The 14,194-nt window shown below is 37.1% G+C and overlaps 1 protein-coding gene across 1 annotated transcript; it reads right to left on the bottom strand.

Annotated features, from left to right (window-relative positions):
• Positions 1-1,026: 1,026 nt before the first annotated feature.
• Positions 1,027-10,444, bottom strand: GCK72_015144 (uncharacterized protein; the record flags this gene model as incomplete). Its single annotated transcript, XM_053730659.1, has 34 exons — positions 1,027-1,578; positions 1,926-2,198; positions 3,484-3,735; positions 3,962-4,002; positions 4,073-4,120; positions 4,168-4,323; positions 4,375-4,557; positions 4,654-4,767; positions 4,820-4,918; positions 4,964-5,080; positions 5,125-5,205; positions 5,325-5,438; positions 5,484-5,582; positions 5,711-5,827; positions 5,879-5,962; positions 6,093-6,206; positions 7,071-7,175; positions 7,219-7,323; positions 7,372-7,452; positions 7,495-7,608; positions 7,651-7,752; positions 7,797-7,913; positions 7,966-8,058; positions 8,205-8,306; positions 8,359-8,457; positions 8,759-8,860; positions 8,907-8,984; positions 9,038-9,136; positions 9,181-9,276; positions 9,325-9,438; positions 9,485-9,571; positions 9,877-9,957; positions 10,001-10,099; positions 10,150-10,444. 34 exons carry the CDS (start codon positions 10,442-10,444, stop codon positions 1,027-1,029), a joined length of 4,413 nt encoding a protein of 1,470 aa, XP_053585431.1.
• Positions 10,445-14,194: the final 3,750 nt, after the last annotated feature.

The following is a 14,194-nucleotide window of genomic DNA, read 5'->3' on the forward strand; positions in this document are numbered from 1 at the left end:
AGTTAAAAGGTTACGGCTATACAATAGAGATTAAAAAAAAACTAACTTTAAAACGATTGTTAAATCATGCAAGGTGTCTGGGATTATACAAGAGATTTGGTATTAAACAAGAGGTATTCTACAAGAAAAATCAAACAAGAAAACAAATAAAAACAAAGACAGGATGATGAATGGAGCCTTATAATATTTTTTAGAAAAAACAGATAAATAAGATCTGATTTATGACTTACGGATGGGTTATTTTGACTAGTAAAACGGATTTTTTTGGGGAGACATTTCGCAGCCATGAGCTCCACGGCATCAATTCTCTCGTTTTCTCAGTGATAATTTGACTTTTTCAGATAATTTGTTGTTGGAGAAGTCATTAAGACCATTTTTTGTAGTTTTGATAAAAGGGACCACGAGAAATTTCGTCCAAAAAACCAAAAAAAAGTTTTGTTGAAAACAGCTCAAAACTGTTTTTCCTCGTAGAAGTAGCGGTTTTTGACATTTTCTGCACCTTTTAACTTTTTGGTTGTACGTCTAGTTCTACACAAGAAAAACAATTTTCAGCTGTTTTTAAACAAACTTTTTTTTTGGTTTTTTGGACGAAATTTCTCGTGGTCCCTTTTATCAAAACTACAAAAAATGGTCTTAATGACTTCTCTAGCAATAAATTATCTGAAACAGTCAAATTTACACTGAAAAAACGGGAGAATTGAGGCCGTGGAGCTCATGGCTGCGAAATGTCTCGGCTGCGAAACGTCCCGGAGCCATTTTTTAAAACAAAGTTGAGGGAGCGTCTATAGGAGATTACGGACTTAATATGGAAAACAGGAACTTTAATAGAATAAAATGAAACTACTAGGTTCAGATTGGTAGAGAAAACGCTGTTCAAACGGAGAGAATATGAGAGATTACTAAAAAATCAATACTACTCCGAAAGTCCGAAAAGCAGCAAAATGTCCGAAAAGCAAAATGATGTTCTCAAAATCGACATGAAGAAAAAGAACGGAACGGATGACACCAGTGCGCAGGGAAAACTTGCTATTCCTTGCTCTTGTTCTGCTCCTTCTTTGTTTCAGAGGCGTTCGGTTTTTCACCGGCGGGAGCAGATGGAACAGGCGCCGAACCAGAAGGAAATCCCGAAGTAGACGGTTCGTTTTCCGGTGGAACAGATGATGATGCAGATGATTCTTTCGGTTCAGCAGAAGATTCTCGAGATTTTGACTTGCTCTTGCTCTGTTCCTTCTTTGTTTCAGAGGCGTTCGGTTTTTCAGCGGCGGTAGCAATTAGAGCAGGTGCCGAAACAGAAAGACGGCCAGGAATAGATGGTCCAGTACCAGAAGTCGATGGAACTTTCTTGCTTTTCTTGCTATTCTTGCTTTCCTTGCTTTTACTCTTTGAACTACTCTTAGATTTACCACTCTTTTGGCTAGTTTCGTCTTCAGTGACTGAATCTGGATTCAAGACAAAGTCTGGATCCAGCTCAATGTCGTCTACATCGGAACCAACTTCCCATAACTCGTTTAATGAATCTTTCCAAGCTACATTGGTCAGTGAAATGTTGGACGAGGGAATATCAGCTGGAGGCGGAACCTGAAAGAATAGAACGATTTTAATGTATAGAAGAAAATGTCTCAAATATCTAACTATGTATGTAATCGATGAACCATTGAGATCATGAAATCTTTTGTAAAGAAGCAATACTCAATGTTTGGGTTCCACTATTCTATAGTTCGAAATTTTTCTATTCGTGAAAGCGAAAGGACTACATAAATAATGTTATTGAATCACCATTATTAGAAGCACACCCTCAGTAATTTTTCTGAAAAATAGAAGCTCATGTGCTTTAGTTACAGTATTTACGAAAGACTGGAAAACATATATTAAGATCGTAGACCTAATGTTTTAATTGTTTGAAAAATTTTACACAGGAAATCAACCTCTGGTTCCGACGGAATGTAAATCGGTCCCATAGGTGTGAACTTATTCGCGAGATCTTTCTTGTGTTCTTCTGCACACTTATTCGCGTGTGTTCTCAATAATCTAAGATTGTCTTGAGTTTGTTTAAGCTTGTCACGCATTCTTTCGAGTTCCGGATTGTTCCCGAGAGCTGGAGTGCCATCTTGAACTCCTTCTTCTTGAACTCCTTCTTCTTGAACTCTTGCTTCTTGAACTCCTGTCTCGTCGATCTTCTCTTCTTTCTTTTCCACGCCCTAAAAATAAACTTCTTTAGAATCACTGAGAATCCGGTGTATGAAAAAGGACCGACATTTTGTGGATAACTCTTTTTAAAAAATTCACTTCATAATTTCGAAAAGTCGTTGCGAGTTCATCATTTAAAAATAATAAAACTTCCCGAAACTGTATTCCTGCTAACTTTTTTGAGTTTTTGAAACCTCAACATTTCTCTAGAACGCAGTTGAAAAACATAACGGCATGCCTTTATAATACAGTTTTTACGGTATTTTACTGGGAAGGCGATGAGTGAAAAAATGTTCTCCTATTTCACATCTGGGAGTTTTCCAACCGTAAAGGTGGGTGGCCTCGCCTGGTATTGTTGGAAGAAAATTAAAAATAATTGTTATAGCCAATATATATTTTACCTATCAATAATTAACTAAAGAAGGTTTTGTCTAATCCGGTCCGTGGAGAAGATAGAGATTGAAGTTGGAAACTCAGCAAGCGTTGGTCTGCATGGTCTACTTTGGGTCCGCTGGATTAGTTATGACTATGTCATTTTCCAATCGGACGCACAAAAATATTGAAGAACATAGTAAGAAGTAGGATATTGTTACTATGAAAGGACTTAAATACTTTTAAAAAATATACACATTTTGCTCTACGTATTCCGGACCCCAATGCTCGTTGAAAGTGAGCTCCTCATCAACAAAAAATCCTGGATGTAATTTGATTAAGAGAAATGTGGCATGCAACATTTCTCTTAATCAAATTACTATGAAGGAAGCATTCGTGTTTTGGAGATTTTTCTTTGGAAAATTGCATACCTGCTACAGATCTTAGTAGCACAGTAGTTATGTCACTTACATATATACTAAACAGCTCTGGCGAGAGAACACTACCTTGAGGCATCTCACACGATATAGTTCTAACTTCCGATAAAAGGAATTAACTTTGACTATAAAGTATCTCCCTGTTAGAAAAGAGTGGAGCCAGTTCAAAAGACATGCATTAAGACCAATGCTAGTAAATTTAATTAGAAGATCGAAAGGCACTGAATCGAAAGTTTTGGACTAGTCAAGGTTCAGACCTAAATCTATGTTGCTCAGGACTCCAGAAATTTGATGAAACCAGATAATGAGAAACTCTGCGTAAGATACATCTTTTCTACAAAACTACAGAGCTAAATAAGACTGATTGGCCTAAAATGAACTGAATTTTCTTGCTTATTCAGCGGAAACCGTATCGACTCTTTCCATTTATCTGGCACTGCTCCATTTAGTATTGACAGATTAGGCTTTAGTTTAAGAAAAAGCTCACCGGTGTAAGTTTGACATCTACTGCTTGACCTGTCTCCAAATTCGTTTCATTAGAATTGATCACTGTAGTTGCGGGCTTTTTACTTTTCCGGGTTTTCCTGCACTTGTAGCCGATGATGCAGCAAAGGCATAGAAACGCAATAAAATTGAGAACAATAAGACAAATTTCCAATGGTGTGAAACCATCGTCGACTTTTGTTCTTTCCATTGCACCACAGAACTCGTCACAAACTTCGAAGTCTTTCGGGAGACTCTTGAATAAAAATCAAAATTATTGAAAATCGAAAATAGAAAAGAACGCTCATACAAAGTTGTTAATTATAACATGACAATAAAGTTGATACCCTAATGTTCAATATAAATATTTACCGAAATACAAGTTTTATAGAATATTTTGCGACATTTGCTACCCTTCCTGAGTATTTGAAAAACTATTCTAATTGAGATTCAAACTCATTCTAGACAAAACATGTCCTCACCTGGCATCCTACGTCTTCTTTGAGTGCGAGAGAGAAACCGGCTGAAATAAATTAGAAGTTCATTAGAGAATTAATAATTAAAATCTGAAAATAAAAAGAATCATAACTCACCTCGACATTTTAAGTTTTCTGGATACGCCGAACAATCCGGTAACAACTCTGAAAGATGTTTGTTATTTTGTTGATCAGAAGGCATTGATTCTCACTGATCATTGCAGCTTCAACTTTTGCTTCCGAATCTTTACATGGCACTTTACAATATTTTTCAATGTTTTTAGCAAATGAATCGGTCACCTTCTGCTTTTCTGTCTGAACACACTGCGTGTCTTCACAACTGACGAGTTTAGCTGCGATTTTTGCAACTGAAATAGTTTGAAAACAACTATTAACACCTCAGAGCATTTCCTTCTTACCGTTTGCTATTATGCGAGAACTTTCTGTAGCTTCATCGATGCATTCTTTCTTTCTGGGAATGGAAGCACACCCGACAGTCCATAAACTGAGACGGTGACTGTTTGCACCATCAATACATTGATTGAAATCATCAATGGTCGTTTTAGAACCACATTGTAAGAAGAGGTCGATTGGAGAGAACTCTGGAAGAAATAAGTAATGAAGCAAACTTTGAGAAGAAATAAATGCTTTGAAATTATTGTGATTGAAATTGTTCAATCAACGAGAATAGAGCGAACCTCGGGACATTTCTTGTGAACGCTTCAATCCATCATCCAAACATTCGACGTAATTGTCTTGATCGTAATTGACATTTTCACGACAAAAGTTTGAAAATACAGCTTGAATAGTCTCTGAAAACGTAATGTTTATTCATGTTTTTATGTAAATGGACGTGTTCTTCACTTTCAAATTCCATCTGAACTTCTGCTACTCCTTTTTTCCAATCGCCGTCTCCAAACGTATGTTTTATAGCAAAATCAGCAAATTTTTCCGAAACGGAATCTGAAAAAAAACTATTTTGATATAATTTGAAAGGTAATATCTAACCTCTAGCAGATTTCGAAGGAGATGGTTGAGAACCTTTTGACGTTTTCAGACAATCAACGATTTCATCGAATGTCTTCATGTTCTTGCATGTTTCTGCTTGGTTTTGAACAATTTCGCCTGAAAATTCAGTCACGAAATCGTATAGATTAATCAACTCCTACCAATACGGATGTCACCATATTTAGCAATTACAAGCGACGGTAGAGAAACCTCCTGACGTATACTGATAGGAAGATCGATGACTGAAAAATGAAAACAATAGTAACTATTTGCATAGTTAGAACTGAAAACAAAATCTTGTATATTTTTGTACGACAAGACTTCTGTCAGTATTCAGAGTGAGAAAATGTTTCCAACAAACCTTTATCAAGTGCAATCCCTAAAGAGTCTCCATCCGATGTGCAGCTATCGTAAACTTGTTGACTGCTGGCAGCATTTTGACCACAAAAATTTAATAGAAGTGCTTCAACTGCTTCTGAAAATAGATAAAAGATGTTTATTGAAAAAGAGTCTAACGCACCTTTCAGTTCAGACTTAACTTCCACTCTTCCAGTGTTTCTACAGTCTTTAATTTTTTGTTTCTGCCCGCACAGATCAGCTAGTTCCTTTGAAATTTGGCCTGAAAATGCTAACTCAGTTAACAATTTTCAAATATTGTGCTCTATTTGTCACCAACTGGTATATGTAAAATAAGTACAATCAAACATTCGAACCAATTAGGCAGGATTCTAAATATGAATAACAAACCAGTAACATCTAGCCAGGGAGAAGTTTGTGCTCCATCAGCTCCCTTTATGCATTCAAAATACTCTTTGAGTGCCGTCTTTCCTTTGCATGAATTGACGGAGTTTTGGAGAACTTCACCTGAAACAAATAGTATTTCATGAATGAACGAATTTACTACGCAACCAGTACCTATTTTGATATCACCGTGATCGTCACTTGTTTTGAACTTGAGCATATCGATTGGAGCGTAGATTGTGGCAGGAAAGTTGACGACTGAAAACTTGAAGATACTTGCATTGAACAAAGCATAAAAGAAAAATGACATCAGCAACGTTTTGAAACCGAACAATATACATTTTTGTCAAGTTCCAGCTGCTCAGAAATAGTTCTGCAAGCAACCTACTTTTTGATAGAGGTTCCAAGACAGCTCCATCGAAATTCAGACACTCCTTATACTCGTTTTGTGCTTTTGGGAAGGTTTCTCGACAAAAGTTGGTCAAAACGGCATCGATACTATCTGGAATTTTATTACTTATACTTTTAGAAGCAATAGACTCAAGTTCCGTGCTCACATTAATCGAACCGTGGCTCTAGCCCGACTTCGTTCCTCCCAGATCTTAAAATCCTTCAAGTCTAACAACCCTGCTTTCTACGCATTCCTATTCAAAACGAATGTTCTTCCAATCCTTGAGTATTGTTCTGTTATCTTCTGCTTTTCCCCCTCATCTCGTCTCTCTAGACTTCTGGAATCCACCCTTAGAGTATACTCTAGAAAAACTTTCTAGCGTTGCAACATCTCTTTTTCTTCCTACTCGCATCGCTTGGAATTCCTCTCAATGCACTCCATCAGACACCGTAGACTCAAAGCACAATTGTTTCTTCTTTACAAATTGCTGGCACATCTCACTTCCCCTTCCTTAACACCTATGTCAGACTGTCAGACTCTCCTAGAAGACCCATGGCTCTAATCTATCTCTCTCCCCTATCAGATTTTTCTCCTTTACTATTCCATATTGGAATGCTATTACCAACAATGTAAATTATTTTCTTTCCCCCTCCCAGTTTATTATGTTACTCGATAACTCAATCACCCGGTTCTAATCTTTCTTGCTCACTTACTAGTTTTACATATGTAACAGTATTTTTTTCCTTTTCCCTGTCCCTGTCTTCCATTGTCTAGTTTCTTTCATCCCCATATAATTTGCTCGCCCCTGTTTTAGTAATTTTCTTTTTTCCTTCCCCCGGTTATTTTTCTTTGCTATTTTCTCTAGATTTTTCCTCTTTTCTACTTGAAACTGCCTCGTGAGGGGCATGTTCAAGTCTTCTTTGATTATTTTATAGTCCATTATTCTTGAAAAAATAAAATAAAAACCGAGCTCACTTTTCAGCTTTGCTTCCACTTCAGCTTTGCCGTTGGTCCGACACGTTTTCACATGTGTTCTTTCACCTTTTCCACAATGAGCAGCCAGTTTCTCCGCTAATTCGACTGAAAAATATATAAAAACTTGAGTTTTAACGTCTGCACCAACTCAAAGCGGTTTGCAAAGGTTTTCCTTTCAAGCAATTGAAATACTGGTCGCGTGTTTGAGGATTGGGGGTTTTGCATAGATCAGCTTCTTTCTTCAGAGTGGCGCCTGAAATGAAATACTAAGCTAAATTTTCGGTAGAAGAATCATTCTCACCTATCTCAATTCGACCATTCTCGTCCTTAATTATTTCGGAGAGGGGAACCTCATCAAGAAACTTGAAAGGAACTTCGAAACCTATAAATTCACAATATTCTTGGAAACATCGTGATAATTAACCTGCAGCAATAGTTTTGGAGACCGAGATTCTGCCATCTATACAAGTATCATAATCAAATTGGTACTTAGGCGAATTAGCTTTGCAAAACATCAGAATCAACGATTTAATAGCTTCTGAAAAAGAACCGACGTTACTTAATTGGAAACAAAACGAACGCTCAAGTGAAAATTCAACTGATGATTCCCCTTCGTTTCTACATTCTCGCTCTGATTTTGGACTCTTTGCACAATGACTCGCCAGTTGTTTTGAAATTTCCTCTGAAACTTATTTCCGAACTCCGAAATTTTATTTTAAAACAAACCCATAGCCCCTTTTAAAGCAGCGGTATTAGAGTCTCCCAAACAACTTGAGAAAGCTATTTTTGTCAGTTTCTTGTTGTTTTCCACACAACTTCCCGCACTTTTTTCGATTATCGAACCTGAAACACGAGCAAGAATAAATTTACTGGTTTAACTATGCAACTTTCTCACCAATTGCAATTGCTCCATACTTTTTTTCCGTCACAATTGGCTTTAAAGACAGCTCTGGTTCGAAGTCGATTTCAGCAGCAGGAAGCTGAACATCTGAAAAGTCAATCGTCTCAGTTTGGAAAACAAAAAGTTTTCAAGCAGTTTTTGAATACTGGACACAATGATGGACACTGCAACAAATGTATGGAAAAACACCACTTCAATTTTAACTGAAAATTCGAATGCTGATAGTAACAAACCTTTAGAAATCTGATCCATGTTTGTCATCAAGCACGATTGATACAATCGCTCTTTCTTATACGTTTTCCCGCAATAGTTTGTCAAAAGAGCATTAACTGCTTCTGGAAATGATTGAAATGATTTCAATTTTTCTGAAGAGAATGCTATTATTACCTTTCAAAGTTTTTTCGACAGTTGTTTTGCCATTTTGCCGACAAAAGTCTTCTTTTTCATTCCCTTTACAGGTTTTAGACACTCCTTCCGCAATTGATTCTGGAATAGAAATTCAATTTTAATAGCTGAAAATCGAAATATTCCATGGCCATGGAAAGGAATGAAGGTAGAACATAAATACGAGTTTTTGTTGCAAACTTTTTCAGATATAAAATGTTTTCTTAAGGAATTTAGGTCGCAACATTGTTTTTCAATTATCGCCTAGGTCGAAGAAAAGTTTTCTTTGAAATTTCAGACTTTCCAATCATGTATGAGGTAGAACTCGGGACGAAACTCTTAATGGTGAAAAACTATAACCACGGCAAAAGACGACCGCTAAGTCGGCTGATGTATCACTAACTTTTCGTAGATGACTTCTCTATCACTTGTGACAAACACTCGATAAATGTAACACTGCTTTTCTCTTTTTTGCATTTTGCAGCGTCATCAGAGAGCTTTTTACCTGAAAAAAATTATTGTGAATCAAATTTGCATAAATAGTTTTCTACCCAATTCGATGTCTCCGTAGCCGGTAGTTTTGATGGCTTCTAGTGAAATGGGCTGATGATTTGACGATATATCGAATCCTGAATAATGAGTGTTGCTCATCTGATCAAAAATAAATGAGTCTGATCGATACCTTTCGAATAATCTGCAGGGATATTCTTAATTTTTTCCAAACATTTGTTATCCGTCTCCTTGTTCTTGCAGTAGATTTCTAAGATAGCTTTGATGGAATCTGTAAAATAGAGTTTTTGTGAAAATTATGAAGATAGAACCAACCGTGTAACAAGACGTTGACGTAATTTACTAAACCGCTTCTACAGTCGCTAGTCCCATCTCGCGTACAATTTTCTTCCAGTTGCTCCGCAATTTTGTCTACATCCAAATTAATCATTACAAACTACTTTCTGAATTTAAACAAACCGAAAGCAACATTAATCGGGGACTTTTGCTCGCCCTCTTTCAAACATTTCAGAAGTAGAGCAATCTTATTCTGTCCGTGGTAGCAGCCATCAAAATGTTTTGCAAGAATCATTCCTGAAAAAAAAAGTTACTATTTCCACTCTATTGGAATGTCCAATACCAATCCTAACGTTTCCGTATTTTGCTGCCATCACTCCAGAGTACGATTTTTCGACAGGAATTGAAAACGGAATGGTAGAAACCGCCTCTGAAAACATTAAATAAATCAAAACGTTCCTAAAAGGGAACTTTTTGGTGTAGTATTTGCTTTTTTCAAGCAAACAGTAGGGTCCTTCTGAATCGGGGAATTCAGGTACGGATTGGAAAGTAAGCGGCAAAAATACATTCATCTGTGCACAATTCCCTCGATTTTCGCAAGGCCTTCAAAACTGATTCTTCTATTTAGATTTTCTAGAACCATTAATCATTCCTTGCTTATTCTCAATTTATTTGGAATTCCACTCAATCAATGGCTTTTTTGAGACCGCGATAAAATGCCCGAAGATAACAAACTTTTCTGAATTCTATCCTTGCACTTTTCTAGCTCGGCTCCGCCACACTTCTGTTCATTATTCAAAGAAGAGGTGATTTCTTCTGAAAGTGTATATATTTAATGGAACAAAATGAAAATACGAACGTTCTGTCATTTTCTGTGCTTTATCAATGCAGTCATCAAACTCTGCTCCAGTTTTCTTTGATGTTTGACAATCCTTGTAGGCCTCGATCAGACTTTTCTCTGCAAAAGATTGTGTTCAAACAAATTGAATTTTTAGCAATAGGATTTACCAGCTTTATCAACAAGAAATTGCTCATCGGCCTCTGTCAAAGATGGCCCATTAGATAGTTCTTTAGACGACTTTCTCTTGATTCTTTGTGGCGCAATTTGTTCTTCTGTGAAATCTTCTTCTTCATTTGTCGAAATAAGACTTTCAGTATTCAATCCGGGATCTTCTACAAGCAATGTTATCTTGTAACGGCCTGCCGCTTTTGCGTGTTCATTTATATAACCAACTATTTCCGAACTTCCTTCCGTCTTCATCGAGTTCACCCATTTTGCATCAACATCATCAGACGATTGCATTGGAATTCTGACATCTCGTGCATATATTTTCTTTCTCGCATCAACATCATTGATAAAATTTAATGAAAACAAGAATAGTAAAAGCTTGTACATTGTGGATTGAGCTGTAAATAAAAACGGAATTATAATTTTTACAAGAAGGAAATTATACGAATAATCAAAACCGGCAATATGAAGGAAAAACTAGTTTAGATAAGTAGAAAAATTCAGCCTTCACAAGTGTAGAAGACACATAAGCTACTGCTCTACAGAATGGTCAGCCGAAAACTTGCAGAATACACATATTCCACACGAAAACCACGTGGAAAGTACGGTACACGTCAAAGTCCGCAAACACAACGGTGTGTTGCGCTACTAAATTTCTTTCATTTTTTGATGAGAAATCCTAGTATTTCTGAAATTTCGATAGTCGAATGAATCAATAAATATGCGAATATAATTTCAAATTTGCTCATAAATCAGATTAAAGATTTCAAGCTTCGTATTTTTGCCGAGATGTCTACTGTTTCATTCTTCGCCAAGACAGGAAAGTTAAAATGGCTTTCATTTTACAAGAACAAACGAAACTGATGTTGCAAAGATGGTTCCGTTCGTTCGATAATAGTTTTATATTAAAATGAACAATGAAAGTGAAAAATTATGAGAGTTCAGACACGTTTTTCGAGACACAGCTTCTGAAAAACAAACAGAAAAGTGAATGTTAAAAGAAAATGGCTTTAGTGAAAATTTCAGAATCATGTGACTTCTTTTTTGCATAGTTGTCAAGGCCCGGCCCGGGCCGGGCCGGGCCGGGCCTTGTCGGCGAAATCAGGGCCCGGCCCGGCCCGGCCCGGGCCGGCCCGGGCCGGGCCGGGCTTAAGGCCCGGCCCGAAGGCCCGGGCAAATTGGCGCGAAAGTCAAATTTTCAAATTTTTTCAAATTTTTTGAATTTTTTTGAATTTTTTCGCGAAAAAGTCAAATTTTCGACTATCAGTCAGAATTAGAAGAAATTCTGAAAAATAGTCAAAAATGGTCACATTTCCGATGAAAAATTGAAAAAATTTCGAAAAAAAAAATTGGGAAAAAAAGGGTCATTTTTTGAAGCCGGGCCTTCGGGCCGGGCCGGGCCTTGAAAATTTTCTACCGGCCCGGCCCGGCCCGGCCCGGCCCGGCCCGGCCCGGCCCGGGCCTTCGGGCCTTGCCGGGCCTTGCCGGGCCGGCCCGGGCCTTGACAACTATGCTTTTTTGAATATGCTCGGCGATTAACCGGAAGGGACGTGGAAACCCGGACGTGGATTTCTAGAAACCTCCCTTGACTATGCAACGTCGACAAGGGTATCACGTTTATTTATTTGGTGAAAAATTATATTTTTTTTCCACGTTGCAAATCTGGTTTATTGTGATTGGAACGACGGTTGGAACATTGATAGTGAATGGAGAAACGAATGTTAAACATTTTGATTCAAATCGAGGGAAGATTGCCATTGAAAGTTTTAGAAATTTGTTCAGCAGGGGAAGGAGACAAAGAAGACACAGCTGATTCGAAGGATGGCAAAATGGAAGTTCTATTTTAATTAGAGTGGAGAATAGAGTTGGACGTGAACATCTCAAAGAAGCAGGAACAGAAGACGTTACTGAAAAAATACATGTGTAATGAGGGACCGGTCTCTTTTGAGATTTTACTTTGATAGCTTATTCTCTTCACTATTTCAGGTCTCTCTTTCTTTAATTCCCTTCCGCACCAACTCCTTTCTATCTGTTTCATTGTTTTATTAACTTTCAGTTTTTGAGAAATCTCTCGACTTTACAAGGGAACTCCAAGGGGTCACTAGTTTGGAATCGTTCCAAATTGCTACCAGGTATTAAGGACCATATAAGACAGGCCGAATTTGAAAATTTCAACTTTTGAAGGAGAAGTAGCGGTTATCTCCCTAAAGATGTGAAATTATCACAGATTTTCTTACTATTAGCATATCAGAATTTATAGGAAAAATGTCAGAATTTATAGGAAAAAAAATTTTATTTTGGGGATGACTGGTTTTAGAGTTTTAGCATTAACCTGATTTTTTTATCTGATTCCCGCGAAACTCTTGGTCTCTTTAAAATCTTCAAAGCATGTGGAAATTCAGCAATAATTCTCATATTTATTGAATTTCAATCACCGCCTTGAAATGGTTGGGAATCCACAGATTAATTGAAAAAAATGGGAGTGCTTGTTTAAAAGATAAAATTTTCAAATTCGCCTTGTCTTATATCCCAAATTTTTGTTTTGTGCTCGTCACTTCCCGCTGAGAAAAACCTTCTTCACCCCTGATTTTGCAAGCCATTCTCGTGCTTTTTTTGGGCTAACTACAGAAATGAAACTTTGAGACGATTTTTCTCAGAGACAAGTGACGAGCACAAAACAAAAATTTGGGAAATGTCTATTCAAGTTGTCCTTAATACCTGGTTTTTGGAACGATTCCAAACTTGTGACCGCTTGGGGTTCCCTTGTTAGAAGAGTTCTGTATTGATGTTCTAGAAGTCCAACATCAACGTCGCTTGAAAAGAAAACAAAAAACTTCAGCTGACTTCGAGATTCTTATCCCAAGCTCGTTTCATTCAAGTATAGTTTTGTCAACCACATTTCAAGACGTCAATATTGACACCACTGACAGAGAAGAATATGAATGAAACCATGAGAGAAGGAATACTGTATTTCAATAGAATAAGGGTTATTCAGAACTTGTAAGAGTGTATTTTAATACATATATCTGCTCAATCATGAACGGTGAAAAATGTATTTTTAAACAGATTTTCCCTCATTTTTCTACATTTCATCTCTTTTTTTGACAGTCATTTTCCTCTGATTAGATAAATTTATATCTGGCAATCTTTAAAATTCGAATGCATCTTTGCCTTCTGCTCCATATTACAAAGAGGAAATTGCTTTGTTGTCAATAGAATAACAAATTCAAAGTGGAACTACCCAAAAACAAAACAGAAAAATAACCATACTTGTCAAAAATCGGGCCGGGCCGAAATTTCTCTTGGCCCGGCCCGGCCCGGCGGCCCGGATTCAAAAATGGGTACCCATTTTTACCAATTTTTTTTTGAAATTTTTCGAAAAAAAACAGTAAAAATGCTTAAATTATCATTACATATTCACATTTTGATTCAATTTTAAATGTTTATTCGAAAACTATACTTTTTTCAAAAAATTTCAAAAAATTTCCAAAAAAAGTTCAAAAACTCAAAATGTTTTGAAAAAATGTTTCAAAACGGGCCGAGCGGGCCGGGCCGGGCCACGGGCCGGGCCGGGCCGGGCCGGGCCGAGATTTTTCCTGATTTCGGCCCGGCCCGGCCCGTGACAAGTATGAAAATAACTTTTTTCTCATAGAACATTTCGATAGCCTCTTTGTGTTCCTTTTCGAAAATTTTCGTTCCTTCTTCCTTTTTCCGTCTTCCTTTTTTGAAATTTTACTTCCAACGTCTTTTTCGTAATATATTTGAAATTTTAAATACTCATTTTTGAATCGCCACCTTGTTTTTTATTACCCGGTTGCAATAAAAAATACAACTAAAATGTTCCTAAACAAGCTGACAAATTTCGACATCCGTTTTGAAAAAATTACTTCCGACTTCTGCCCTTTTTTCACTTCCTTCTTCCTTCTTCCGGGCATTTTTTCACTTCCTTCTTCCTTTTTCCTTCTTCCTTTTTGAAATGTTATTCCTTCTTCCGTCTTCCTTTTTGAAAATGTTATTCCTTCTTCCTTCTTCCGACTTCCTTTT

Source organism: Caenorhabditis remanei, chromosome IV (genome assembly GCF_010183535.1).
Source record: "Caenorhabditis remanei strain PX506 chromosome IV, whole genome shotgun sequence".
Classification (NCBI taxonomy): Eukaryota; Metazoa; Nematoda; class Chromadorea; order Rhabditida; family Rhabditidae; genus Caenorhabditis; species Caenorhabditis remanei.